This window comes from Sebastes umbrosus, chromosome 16 (assembly GCF_015220745.1).
Source record: "Sebastes umbrosus isolate fSebUmb1 chromosome 16, fSebUmb1.pri, whole genome shotgun sequence".
In the NCBI taxonomy this organism is placed as follows: domain Eukaryota; kingdom Metazoa; phylum Chordata; class Actinopteri; order Perciformes; family Sebastidae; genus Sebastes; species Sebastes umbrosus.
In genome coordinates, this window is record NC_051284.1 from 5,886,656 (window position 1) to 5,901,308 (window position 14,653).

A 14,653-nucleotide genomic window follows, 5' to 3' on the forward strand; every position below is an offset into this window, starting at 1 on the left:
TATGTGTATTCCACTGAAAATATTAGAAGTACCAGACAGCAGATGAGCCTTACACCACCCCCCTCCCCGAGCAACCAAACAGTTAATGTTGGACCGAGGATTTGGTCCAAAAATACAATGATGTATCACTAATACTACTAACCGGCTATGCTACGCGCACACATGGCCAAACAAATGTGCACGCTTGCACGAGCAAACAAAGTCTTCCCTTTCCATAGCCGGACGCGCGCCACCACGGTGGTCTGGTTGGAGAGGGATGAAGGAGAGGGAGAGGCACGGACGGCAGATGTCCGCCCTCGTTTCTCACAAAGGCTGGCAAGCGAGGGGAAACGATGAAGGGGTGGAGGCAGAAGGAGAGGATTAAATACACAACAGAAAAACGACAGCCACTAATGAGTCATGGAGAAGCTGGTCCACTAATCATTAAAATCCAATAGACTTGTTGGCCCACACCGTGGATGGGAAAGGGTGTGTGTGTGTGTGTGTGTGTGTGTGTTTGCAGAGATAGAAGCTGCAGGTTTCAGGGGTCCATATGTCCATGGGGTTTTTAGAGGGAAAGAACAGATGAAGAGAGTCAGCGGGCAGCAATGAGAGGGGTGAAGAGAAAAAAAAAAGAGGAAGAGTGTGTGTGTGTGTGTTTGTGGGGCTGGGGTACGCGTCCATCATCCTGCCTGTCTTTTTGTGTCTGCATGTGTGCATCCTCCTGTCTGTGAGTTGGTTGCTGTATCAGTGTGTGTGTGTGTGTGTGTGTGTCTGTATGTGTGAGAGTGTGTGCTCACTCAGTCAAGTGGAATGGGAGGTGCTGCAGGGAATACAATAGGGGGCCTACGGAGGTAGCTAGCAGACACAGCTCCAGGCTCTCATTAACCCTTTAGCCGGACAACTTCCAGTCACAAAGTCTGCCTCAACTTCTACACCGTCACCATGTAATTTCTTTCACATATGCTGCTCTGGAGTTTAAACCTAAGAGAGAGAGCTGACCGAGCTGGTTCCTTAGAAAAAAAGCGATTTTAAGGTGTCAAAACCGAGGGGGGAATTCTGCGTTATATGTGTGGAAGGTAATGCAGCTAGAATGGATTGCCAATCATAAAAAAATCATTTTAGACCACAGACTGTCATTAGTTAAATTATTCCCTATTGGAACCTCATATGAGAAGTTTTTTTGTTATATATGAATATGTGAAGAGGATTGATGAAAACCTTGGAGGGAGTTGTAATTGTTACACAATGTTTCCATGTGCTGACTAACAAGGAGAGAAATCATTCTCACATTAAACTGTTCCCTATTTTGCTGAGAGCATGTTGAAACAATAGAAATAGAACGACAGTAGAACGGACATTCCCATTCAAATCAACGTAGCAGGATGGTCAGAGCGGCGGCCATTTTTATGTGTACCATTGCAATACCATTGTAGCGGGCTAACTTCCACATAAACCGAGTTTCGACAAGTCACAGGGGGCAACAGTGGGGTCTGACAAGGGAAGACAATGCTGAAGTGCCTTAAACTTGCATTCTAACTTTCAGTAACTTTCATAAAAAAAAAGTCATATTTGCTCAAACTCTCACTATATCCTGACAGTAGTACATCACAGAGATAATCTGTGAAACAAAATCAGGTTCCTCTGCCTCCCTTTAGTGCTCCTAATGACATAAGCAAGATTTCACCGCGCCCATAGAAAAACAACCAATCAGAGCCGAGTAGTCTCTAGCGCAGCTTTCAATAGCTGCTCGTGAATTCCGATGAAACTGTCAAACTAGGCAGCGTTGATCAAATATGACTCAATATTATGTTACTGCCAGATGGCAACCTCGGGTTCTGAAAAGTTAAGCTCATTTGGAAGTGCCTTAAACTTGTATTCTTTCTAATAGCCAGCAGGGGGCGACTCCTCTGGTTGCAAAAAGAAGTCAGATTGTAGAGAAGTGTTGACTACCTCTGCTGCCGGCTTCGCGGTGGAGCAACACACTTTACGGACCCACTGTGTGTTGTCACCATGAACTATTCAAATGACCACCGCAAACAGTTCAATGTCTATTCTACTCTCATTCTATTTCTGGGGTTGAAACAATGTCAAAGCCCATTTGTGGTTCCCTAATTCTTTTTACACTACTGATCCATGACTATCTAAGGCCAACGATTGGCAAGCAAGGCTACCTGGCCCCGGTGTGACCAACATTAGCTTGGGCCTCAAGGCCAGTTTATACTTCTAGGTGTTGAATCAGCGTAGATGCGTTCCCAATCTATTTTCCTTGAAGCCCTCCTTACTTGTATTTAAGAAAAGCTGACCATTCCCCATATTTTCTCAATTTGAGTAAGATGATTGATGCAAGACCGCTCCATTAAATCAGGTGTGTGCCTCCCTTTGTGTGCGGCAAGCGGGAGAGCAAATTGTTTTTGGACCACAGTGAAAATGTTGTTTTTGAAAGGCTAAACGGCAACAAATACTGATTGAAGTAGAATATTTCGTTAGATAAAAACATCCACTACCATACGCCCTAGCCTGACGTGCACCTCCTCAGAAATGTAACTACACGTCGCAGCGACGCAGACCGCAACAACTGTGATTGGTCCGCTTGGTAGACTCCTACTCCTCCTATGTATTTCCAGCTGGTTGTACTCAGTCTCCTCTGACGTCTTCTCTCTTTTCTGCGTTGCAGTAATTTCAGTAAAAGTAACTGTTGTCCAACATGATCTGCACAGTTTCAGATGCCATTGTTTGAAGTACACGAAGAAACTCAACACAGGGGCATAGAAACCCCACCGCCAACTAGCATTTTGGCGGTGTAATTGCAGAGCGACGCGGACACACCAATGCACAAGTGTAAATGCTCACAACGGCATAAGCCATTTGCGCAGGCTACAGCATAGAGCCTACTTAAAACTATAAATCAGCCTTTAGTCTCACAGTTATTTATCTAATAATTTTATTAAAGGCAGGGTTAAAATAAGGTCAGCAGCTTGTTCCCTTTTAGTCTCTGATAATCCCTCATGCACACTAATCCATGTCCAGTTGCTCAGATGTGGTAGTGCCATTGTTTGTTCTCTGCACACAAATGGTACCACTCTACAAAATATAATAAAAAAAAAACACTGGTTGCTCAAAGGACCATAGCTGTATTTTTACATGCTGTGGCCAGTTTGCTAGTTTACCATACTTCCAGCCATTTCCCAAGCTTAACGAACTATTTTAAAATGCCTACTAAATAGCCATTGGTTTCTGCTCATTTTTTTACAGTATGAAAATCAAATGGCTGACACTTAACACTTTATTGCAATTGGTAATCTCTCATATTGAACATCATGCTTAGTTTTATTTTTGGCGTTTCATGTTTTTAAACTAAGATTACAGTTGTGTAGTAATTAGGGCTGTCCACCGATTGAAATGTTTAATGGCGACTAATTGCAAGATTGTCCATAGTTAATCGCTAGTAATCGCAGTGGGCAAATATGCTGCTTTATGCAAATGTATGTATATATTTATTATTGGAAATCAATTCACAACACAAAACAATGACAAGTATTGTCCAGAAACCCAGTATTGCAATACAGTACATCACAATATATTGAATCGTAACCCCTGTATCATGATACGTATCGTATCGCCATATTCTTGCCAATACACAGTCCTACTGTAAAGGTGAGACTCGTGGGTACCCATAGAACCCATTTTCATTGTCATATCTTGAGGTCAGAGGTCAAGGGACCCCTTTGAGTTTGGAGCGTTATTTAGCCTCCTTCGCAACAAGCTAGTATGACGTGGTTGGTAACAATGGATTCCTTAGGTTTTCTAGTTTCATATGATGTCAGTCATATCTTCACTCTAGCTTTCAAATTGACTGCTTTAAAACTGCTACAGCCCCCGAAAGATCGATCGCATTAATGCGTTAAAGAAATTGGTGGCGTTTAAAACAAATTTGCATTAATGCGTTATTATTGTGTTAACTTTGACAGCCCTAAAACAATACAGCTGTGGTATTGATGATTTAGTGATAAGCTTAATGCATGAGACAACTGTCAATGTTAGGACATAAACAGTGGTTCTGTTATAACTTTCACCAGGGATTAGCCCAGATAAAGCAAGCCAAAACAACTTTATTGTATAGCAGGTTTCATACATGACAAGGTAATCAATAATTTAATGAAATAACAACAGAAGAAGTGATACATATCCAACTGTCACACACACACAGAAAAAAATCTTTTAAATGAACCCCCCCTAAAACAATAATAACTTACGCTTCGCATTTTTCATGAATAACCACAAAACTCATCAAAAACAGTTAGCTAGTTGGCAATTCACAACCTGTTGGCCGTGTGTGTGTGTGTGGTTTAAGAGTAGGGTGGTGTGGGGTGGAGGTGGACAGAATGATTCTTCTGCAGTCAGAGTGGTGGATGTGTAGGATGAAAAGAGAGAAGGATACAAATATTTATCGTGATCATGTTGATATTGGGTGAGATAATGTAGGTCCATTGAAGGTTTGTAGTAAATTAGCTAAAACATATAAATACGGTGCTTTTTAAAGTGATCACTTAATCACATACAGTAATAAAAATATATATCTTTAATAACTTTTTTGAAATGCAGAATTAGATGCAAAGTACAAACTTCTGTTTGTAATTCTTATTCAAGCAGCTTGCACCCACATGGGCTGTTGTCCCATTGATTAAAAAAAAAGATAAGAGCTGACAGGAGGTGAGCATGAGGGCAAGTGCACACCAGCTCTCTCCCACATCACAACAGCAGGAGTCTTGTGTTTCCATTCTTTCCTGTGCTCCCTTCCCCCTTAGAAGCTACCTCCCCGACTCGAGACAATTCGATGATTGTGTGGTCCCTCCACCCCCACTGTGTTTTTTTTTTCAGAATAGTGGAGCTGCGTGGACACGGAGGGGAGTGGGAGACAGGATATTGCATAAGCGTCATTGACCCACTGTTTAGTTTAGTGAGACAGCTGGATTCGCCTCACATCCTTTATCATCCCGATTCAGCGTTTATTGACTTCCAACACACGGTTCTTGTCACGTCAGATGTTTTAATGTAAAGATTATGGTTCAAATAATGGTTTTGAATGATAGTAATATGCTTGATTAGAATCAACATTCACATGCACATGAACCTAGCGTAACTTTATCCAGACAGTTGTACTAAAGTTGTACTTTTTTTAGTTGCGAACTGTATGCTTCTTCCATGGAGGTCATTGTGTATTCTTGTTCCCCACAGAAAATGCTGCTGAAAAAGAACTGTGGAGGGAAAACGCGGACTATAAAGATTCGGGTGAGTTCATTTTTTTGTTCAACTTAGTTTCCCACAGTAAAAATACTAGGGTTGTCAAACGATTGAAATATTTAATCGCGATTAATAGCATGATGGTGATAGTTAGTCACGAGTAATCACAAATTAATCGCACAGTTTTTATCTGTTCAAAATGTAGCATAATGAGAGATTTGTCAAGTATTTAATACTGGACAAATATGCTTGTTTTATGAAAATGTATTTATATATTTATTTATGGAAATCAATTAACAACACAAAACAATGACAAATATTGTCCAGAAACCCTCACAGGTACTGAATTTAGCATAAAAAATATGCTCAACTCATAACATGGAAAACTGCAACCCAACAGGCAACAACAGCTGTCAGTGTGTCAGTGTGCTGACTTGACTATGACTTGCCCCAAACTGCATGTGATTATCATAAAGTGGGCATGTCTGTAAAGGGGAGACTCGTGGCTACCCATAGAACCCATTTTCATTCACATATCTTGAGGTCAGAGGTCAAGGGATCCCTTTGAAAATGCCCATGCCATTTTTTCCTCGCCAAATTTTAGCGCAAATTTGGAGCGTTATTTAGTCTCCTTCGCTACAAGCTGGTACCAATGGATTCCTTAGGTTTTCTAGTTTCACTCTAGCTTTAGAACTGAGCCTGCTACAACCTAAAAATCACAGGTTGCGTTAAAGATATTAATGGCGTTAAAACAAATTTGCATTGCACACGCTATTTTCTCGTTAACTTTGACAGCCCCAGTAAATAAACAAAACCCTCTTGTAGTATTTAATCATGTTGAATGCAAACAATTTAATGTATGTTTAAAAACCCTGTTGTTGATAAGTTGTATATACAAGTGGTATTAATATATCAATGCACATACACACACACACACACACTTGCACGCACAGCCTTTCCTTTTATGCAGACCCATAATAGGCAGTCCAGATCAGGGTGTCCATTACAGCAGTGATAAGGTTGCAAGGTTGCTCAGCCCCCGTGAGCAGCCCGGCCTGTCTCGTCGCCAGCACCTTGATGTCCATCCAAACTGCATACTGGGACGGCATCTGGCAACAGCGTTTGTTCCCATGCCCTGCTAGCAACGGAGCCATGCCCGAGACGTCTGAAAAATCTGATAGCACCGTCAAATTCCTTTTGCAAACAGCACCCAGCTAAACACTGTTTACTGCAGTGATACCTAGGACAAAGGAACAAGAAGGAAAACAATGTGCTCTTTTCTTTTTTCAGGTTTGTTTGAGCTCTTGATCTCAACAACCTTTAATAGCTGAGCTTTCCACTTGTCCCATTAGTGGTCTTAGAAGTGCACATTTACTCGCCTAAATAGCTTTGTAAACACAAAGGTATTTTCCCCAAGATTGTGTCCCGATTGCTCTTCCTGTAAAGAGGTTTACAAAATGAGGGCTGTCAAGGTTAACGCGATAATAACACATTGAAGCAAATTTGTTGTTTGTTTGATTAAAGCTAGAATGAAGATATTGGCATCATATGAAACTAAAAAAAAAACTAAAGAATCTATTGGTACCAACCATGTCGTACTAGCTTGTCGCAAAGGAGGTTAAACAACGCTCCAAACTTTAGCTTAATTTTGGTGAGGAAAAACTGGCATGGCCATTTTCAAAGGGGTCCCTTGACCTCTGACCTCAAGATATGTGAATGAAAATGGGTTCTATGGGTACCCACGAGTCTCCCCTTTACAGACATGCCCACTTTATGATAATCACATGCAGTTTGGGGCAAGTCATAGTCAAGTCAGCACACTGACACACTGACAGCTGTTGTTGCCTGTTGGGCTGCAGTTTGCCATGTTATGATTTGAGCTTATTTTTTATGCTAAATGCAGTACCTGTGAGGGTTTCTGGATGATATCTGTCATTGTTTTGTGTTGGTAATCGATTTCCAGTAATAAAACATACACATATATTTGCATAAAGCAAGCATATTTGCCCACTCCCATGTTGATAAGAGTATTAAATACTTGACAAATCTCCCTTTAAGGTACATTTTGAACAGATAAAAAAATGTGCGGTTAATCGCCATTAACTATGGACAATCATGCGATTAGTCAAGATGTAATATATTTAAATCGATTGACAACCCTAACCAAAACACAACCTCCAATAATCATCCACCAACTGAGCTCAGCCACCGTGTATGGGTTGATTCTGTTTGTAGTGGGTAAGGGAAGCATGTCGGAGAGTCGACTGGAGCCAGCCTGGGCATCTTGGCACAGAGCAGGGTACTCCAGAAGGATGCACAGTGTGGTGAGAAAAGTGACGTTATTATCACGTTGTGTGGGTTAGTGTCAATGGAACCTTATCACACACTTGTTTATGTACACACACGCACACACACACACACACACACACACACACACACACACACACACACACACACACACACACACACACACACACACGCATACACCAACTAACAGCATCGAGGTTGCTCTAATCCTCCATATTGGAGTGTGGATGAGCGGTACAAAAATGTAAAAAACTGATCTTTGAGAGTGTTTTGAGGAAGAACAGGCGAGTGTCGTTGAGAGATGGAGCTGAGGAGGAGGAGGAAGAGGAGGTGGAGTGTTGTCGGTTCCCTTGTGGTGTATTTCCAGGGATGAAGTCATTTTCCATTTATAGCCTGGCCGGCTGCTATCTGTTTAGCTCCACTGATACACGGAGATATTGCTCATTATCCTCTGTTCTCACTGGTGTAGTTGGTAGTGTTGTTTTCCCCGTCAGTGACGTCTGTGGGCACTGGGTACGTTCCAGTTCATAGATTTCTCTTGAAGTGAGTACACAGCGAGTCTTTGGATTGATGAGCCATTTGGAGGCTTGTGTTGACTCTTTGTACCCTTTGTGCCACCGCGCACAGCGATCCACCCCATCTCTCTATCTTTTCTCCGCTGCTTTCTCTCCCGTACCTCTCCCTTTTCCTTCTTTTATCTGTCAACCCCGGGTTTCCTGGCCAGGATCCAGAAGAGACACTGGATCTGGATGGGGCCCCGGCTTTGAGACCGGATTCAAGCATTCAAGCATGGGAGTTGTTGCAGGCGTCGAGGAGGTCGAATGGTCGTGGTTGTGTGTGTGTGTTTTAAGAGGGGGGGTTCATGTGGAAGCAGTAGGAAAACACACAGCGTTGGCCTCCGCTGCCGCCGCTGCCGAGGCCTTCCCCCTCTAGGGGTTGGAGGTGAATAGGAGAGCGGGGTGATGAGAGCTTCCCAGGCTGCGAGCAGGCAAGAGTGATGGCGTCTGATTTCAGCCACCGTAAAGAATGGGCAGAGAGGAGGGCGAAGATTGATTGAGTTGAGGGAAATGGTGCGGAGAGTGGAGGGGGAAAACTAAATTGAAGGAAAATGTGCTGCATACCCTCTTTGATTTCTGATTGAGGTACACTACATGGCTTGGATGTGATGGAAATCTTTGGTTGGTCTTTAGCATTAGGACAAACAGATGTTTAAGGAATAGTCTGACATTGGATGAGAAGATAAATACAACTCTGTATGTTAAATATGAAGCTACAGCAAGCAGTTGGTTAGCTTAACCAAAAAGTTGCTTGCAAGAAAGTGAAAAAAGCCATGGATGGAATGAGGCCATGGCCCTCCCATCCAGGCGGCAACCTCCGGGTCTGAAAAGTGAAGCCAATGCTGAAGTACCTTAAACTTGCATTCTTTCTAATAGCCAGCAGGGGGCGACTCCTCTGGCTGCAAAAATAAGTCTGATTGTATAGAAGTCTATGAGAAAATGAGCCTACTTCTCTCTTGATTTATTACCTCAGTAAACATTGTAAACATGAGTTTATGGTCTCAATCGCTAGTTTCAAGTTTTCTTCAATACAGCATGATGTTCATTTAGTAAATTATGGTCCCATTTAGAGTCAAATAGTCCATAAAGCAGGGGATGCTTTAGGGCGCGGCTACCTTGTGATTGACAGGTCACTACCAAGGCGTTGTCCGTGTTTTCATCTTAGAACTTTAACCCTTTCACAGTGTGTTTTCAGTTCATGGAGGTTAATTGTAACATTTTGGTCGCCTAGAAATGTCATATTCAGCGTTCGGTTGTACTTAGCTCCACCCTCTCGTGTCACTTCTGGTTGTAAAAAAACAACATGGCTACGGCCAAAAACCAAGATGGTGGTAGTCAGAAACCAAGATGGAGACGGCCAAAAACAAAGATGGCGACGGACAAAATATCAAACTCGAGGCTTCAAAATCGTAATCCAAAACCAATAGGCGACGTCCCGGTGACTACGTCCACATCTTCTATACAGTCTATGCTCCCACCTAGCAGACATATTGTGTTCTCGGTGATGATGATGAGAGGCTGCCCAACTTCTTACCAAAGCTTCCAGGCACAGCACATCCACACTGACTCTCCTCACTACAAATATACAAAATGGGAGCCCCCTTACTCCTTGGGCCCCGGGGCCAGTGCTCATGCATGCAATAAACTGAACTAGTCCTTTAACAGAGGGTTGTGTAGAAACTTTTGTGTCAGATTGGGGCCTAAATTAATGATCAACAGGACAAACTTATAACAATGCAAAATCCCAAAGAAAAGCATTTTTTGTCAAACCAGTTTAGCTCCGGGACAAGTCAGATCCTGCTGCTGTTTTAACTCAGCTTTCTTTCTAACTGCCGCTTTTGAAGTCTGTACAAAAGGATAGCCTTGTACTTTTGGGACCTGTACTTTGTTTAACCCCTCTGGGCCCTAAACACTGCAGATGTGACCACAAGACAACACACTGCTAACGTGGATAGCGAGCCGTCCCGATGCACGACTCTCCCCCACACAGTTGGGCTGACTCGCAGCTACCATGTGGCGAACACCTTAACACAGTCCACACATCCATCAAGTTTACTGTAACTTGTTCTTGGGCTACGGTTTGTTTTTCCATCTCTCACTTTTTTTGCCTGTTTCTATAAACATTGGTGGATAAAACAGCTCTAAGTGGTATTAGGGAATTGTTGCCGTGTTACTGTGGCTCAGTTGTCAGCGCTGAATCCCTTAAGATGTTGGCTGAAGTCATAGCAACACCTGTAGCCTCAAATGCACTGTTAATGGGGCCTTATTTCATCTGCGTTGATGTCACCGGGTACTTTTCCAGTAGCGGTGGAAGATTTCTCAGCAGCATCTGAATGGAATCAGTTCAGGGATGCATCTGTGTCAGTTCTCAGAGAGAATGAGAATATACAGCTATCCATAAAAACACACACTCAAGGTTTTGTTTTTCTCCATGGGATCAGCTCCTAATTACAGTGAATCTGTCTCAAGGTCCTGATCTTTCTCAGTCCACCTTCTCACAGACTTTGCCCCCCCTCCTCTCTCTTCAGCAGGCTCTGGAGAAAGTGCAGCCTCACTGCCAAATCCAACAAAGTCATTTCCTGTCGTTTCCTGTAGGGAGGAAAATGACCAGGGCTAATTTTAGACAGGACTTGTAGAGCTACAAGAAGCAAGGGTTCTGCTCTGAGGGGGGATGGCTGTGAGTGGAAAAGCATTTATGTCACTGAACCTACTGCGTGATTGAAAAAAAGAAAAATCAGTGTGAAAATGTTCTAAGGAGGTGCAGCCATTTTCCCACGAGCTAGCTCGGTTTTCAGTCCGTTTTTTCTCACAGTCTTATGACACAGCCACACATTTATGCTGCAAAAATAAAAACTAATGCCACATGAACTGACATACCTTTTTTTTTAACAATTCTTTATTGCAATAGTGCACATAAAAACACAACCTATACAAATAAATGAGTCATGAATACAGACAATGTCAGAGCCAAGGGGAATCCTTTACATAAAAACATTAAATAAAGAGCACAAAAATAAGGGTTTAGAGTGGCTAAATTTGGATTTATGAATATGAAACTTTGTTAGAATTTTGATCAAATGTATTATATATAATTCTTTACAATTTTTACTATTGTTATTGTAGAAACCAAACAGTACATTATGCCAGTACAAATTAAACATCAGAGTCAATATTATCAGTAACATAAGAACACACATGATCCTTCCAAAATGAGTTGGTGTCTGGACATTGCCAGAACAGGTGTTTGTTTCTGGAGACATTTCACAAAAAGAGAAGTCAACACAAATGTCTTTTTTCAAATTTAAGAAGGTAATGACTTGTAGGATAATATCTATGTAACATTTTAAAAGAAACGTACTTTATATTTTTGGTAAGAAGATATTTGTATGGAATATTTCCCCAGTTTAAATTATCAACACAACTCGACCAACAGGATACAGCAGAGGGGCACTAGTAATCTTCTTTTTTTTTTTTTGAAAAAAATGAATGTATGTTATTATTATTTTTTCTTCAAATAGTAGTCAGACAAATTGTACTCACTGAAGTGATCCTAGGGTCAAGTGTCGGCAAACAAACTAGTCTTTCTACTCCTTTTAGTAGAATTTCCCAAGGAATAGTGTCCATAACTGTGGCGAACTCCTTTGCGGTAACAGGAAAACCAGAAGTGTTAAGGAATTCAGAGTAGCTCAACAAAACCCATTTGCATTAACTAAAAGTATATTATTGTTAAACTAGTTTGAATAGAATAGGGATTTATTTTTTAATTTAATATGCTTATTATTCCAGATGAAACACTCATGGGGAGAATGAACTGACATGAACTGAGGCCATGCTATTTCCAAACACCTACTTCTGACAGGTCTGTTACTCACCATGACCACTCGTCTCTCTCTCTCTGTCCACAGACTCTGACAGGAAGCCGTCCTCCGCCCAGGTACACCTACGACCCCTCCATCTTCGCCTTCCGCTCCTTGAGCACAGTGCCCCCCTGCAGCCCGTTGACCCCGTCCGAGGATCCTCCCTGCTCATAAGGAAATTCAACCATTGCCAGATAATCCTCTCCTCCCCTACTCCCTCTCTTCATTCCCAGACGGCTGCTTTTTATTATTTTTTTGCGGCTTCTGCAGCGAGACCAACGAGTGACTGTTCTGAAACTGACCGCTATAGAAAGACGTTTGGTTTGACGGTCAAACTATTGCACACTCAGGTAATCCCACCCCTGTCACTTTGATCATTGTTCTCCACACGAAAATCAGCAGGAACACATTTGGAGAATAAAAAATGGCCTAAACACAACATTTCTAAGGATACTTCAGGTATTGCATATGTATAGCTGTCTCTGAAAAGATCCTGCGATTGGAGGAAGAACGATCATCAAGAAACAAACACGGACGGTGGATCGGAGGTGGTACAAAAAGGGACAAGGCCAACCGTTTTGAAACCTGAATTTAGACGTGGGTTGGATCAATATTCAAGGGAAATAATGCATGTAAGACAATCAAATGGTTCCAAGGTTTCTTCCTTTGATGTGATTACTGGATATCTTGTAAGGTTCTTGGTAACTTTCTCTAGTAAACATGGCGAGGCGAGTCATCCGATATCTTGTTATTGTTGAGATAAAACATAGACAGTGGTCACATTCGTCCGTCTGAAAATACTACTTTGGATGTGTTATTGAATATGCAGGTTGTGACGAGCTATAACAAACATGTATGTAGTTGAATAGTCGACCTTTGACCTTTTGACGATGTACGTTTCTTAATGAATGTGTCACTTTTAGTCCGGGTCAGAGTTAAGTACTTGTATCCTCTTTCCTTGCATGAATTCCACTGTTTTTTTTTCTTTTTTGCAGAAAGAGAGGTATGTGAACATAAGGAAGTATGAGAATAGTTTGCTGCACATTTGGCAAGTGTAATTGGTGCTGTGTTTACGCATAGCCTACTTGTAGTGTGCCATTTCTTTTTTCTTTTTTTTTCCAATATTGTACCTCATTACTTTCTAGGTAGAAGAGGACCCACTGGTGTATCAAAGACATCCCAGTGTTTTCTAAAGATCTCTTAATGCCTTGAAATCACATTCCTGTTGTATCGAATGAAACTTGAGGTAGTTCTCGGCTCCCCCGAAACGAGCCGACCAATCGATTAAACGCAATGTCACCACTGTAACTAAGATTCCGCCGAAGTGAATGTAACATTGTGACATGTTTTCGTCCACTGTTGCACAAAATGAATCAATAAATGCCCTGTGGCCTCTTGTTTAGGGGACGATTTTTATTTGGATCAATATACAATACATGTTGTGACAAAGGGAGTGGACAGACTGACGTGTTAGACTCCCATCGCCATTATCGAAATACCTTTCTTTGCCAAGAAGCACTGAAGCTGTTGCCGACTCGTGGTTGCTCCTACAAAGACAGTTGTTTTTTTTGTGTATGTCACAAGATACTTTATAAGGCATTTTACTCTCCTTGAAGCTTAGTTTACCTTGTATGTCACTGGCCTTTTATCAAAGTGCCTGGATATACAGTGAGGTGTAGCCCCATCAACACTCTACTCTGAATTTAGCCCTTTGACCTCTGACCTCAAGATATGTGAATGAAAATGGCTTCTATAGGTACCAACGAGTTTCCCCTTTACAGACACGCCCACTTTATGATAATCGCATGCAGTTTGGGGCAAGTCATAGTCAAGTCAGCACACTGACACACTGACAGCTGTTGTTGCCTGTTGGGCTGCAGTTTGCCATGTTATGATTTGAGCATATTTTTTATGCTAAATGCAGTACCTGTGAGGGTTTCTGGACAATATCTGTCATTGTTTTGTGTTGTTAATTGATTTCCAGTAATAAATATATACGTATATCAAATCCCCCCTTTAAGGTACATTTTGAACAGATAAAAAATGTGCGATTCATTTGTGATTAATGTAAATATTTAAATCAACTTACAGCCCTAGTAGAAATTGAACACGACTCTTACAGCCTACAGCAGAAAGCGAATGTGAAACGGTAAAATAAAGCATATATTTTAAAGTACGAACAGTGAAGCAGGAGAGAAACTAAACTTCAAACCACCGAGATTCAGTTAGAAGCTACAAAAGACACGAAACACTGAGTTTCACTGACAAAACGTGAGTTGAGTTTCGCAACACATGCTTGTTTGACGGGCAGAAGGGGGGTCGGCACGGGTTGGACGCAGTCGGCGAGACGTCACTGCAACCCACTCGGAGGTGGGTCGGGCACTTTGGCCCGACTCTGGATATGGTCCTTCTCTGGCGTGGCGTGGCACAAAACTGGTCATAGAAACGTAAATCAGCACGGCATAGTTTGACTCGGCACGGCCAAAAGTGCCCTATGGAAAAAAGCCCCAGAAGTGCATAGGCTTCTGTTTTATCATTGGAACATCATCTTCAGAGTGTGTGAGAAGCATCTGCCAAAAAACGACCAAGGATGCTTTCCATCAGTGATTAGTAGGTCACAGCACAGAAGATCTCCAGCCAACACCACGGGCCTCTTTGTGCCACATCATACTCTGAGAAAACATTCTTTGTGTGTGTGTGTGTGTGTGT

The 14,653-nt window shown here is 42.0% G+C and overlaps 1 protein-coding gene across 3 annotated transcripts in view; it reads left to right on the top strand.

Annotated features, from left to right (window-relative positions):
• Positions 1-13,346, top strand: part of si:dkey-16j16.4 — a 31,513-nt gene extending 18,167 nt beyond the window's left edge. The window contains exons 4-6 of one of the 3 annotated variants that reach the window (XM_037796397.1): positions 5,218-5,271; positions 7,459-7,547; positions 11,993-12,129. In XM_037796397.1, coding sequence (XP_037652325.1) covers positions 5,218-5,271; positions 7,459-7,547; position 11,993 — 144 coding nt within the window. In that variant the 3' untranslated portion in view covers positions 11,994-12,129. The other 2 variants (XM_037796398.1, XM_037796396.1) reach the window with 2 other exon arrangements.
• Positions 13,347-14,653: the final 1,307 nt, after the last annotated feature.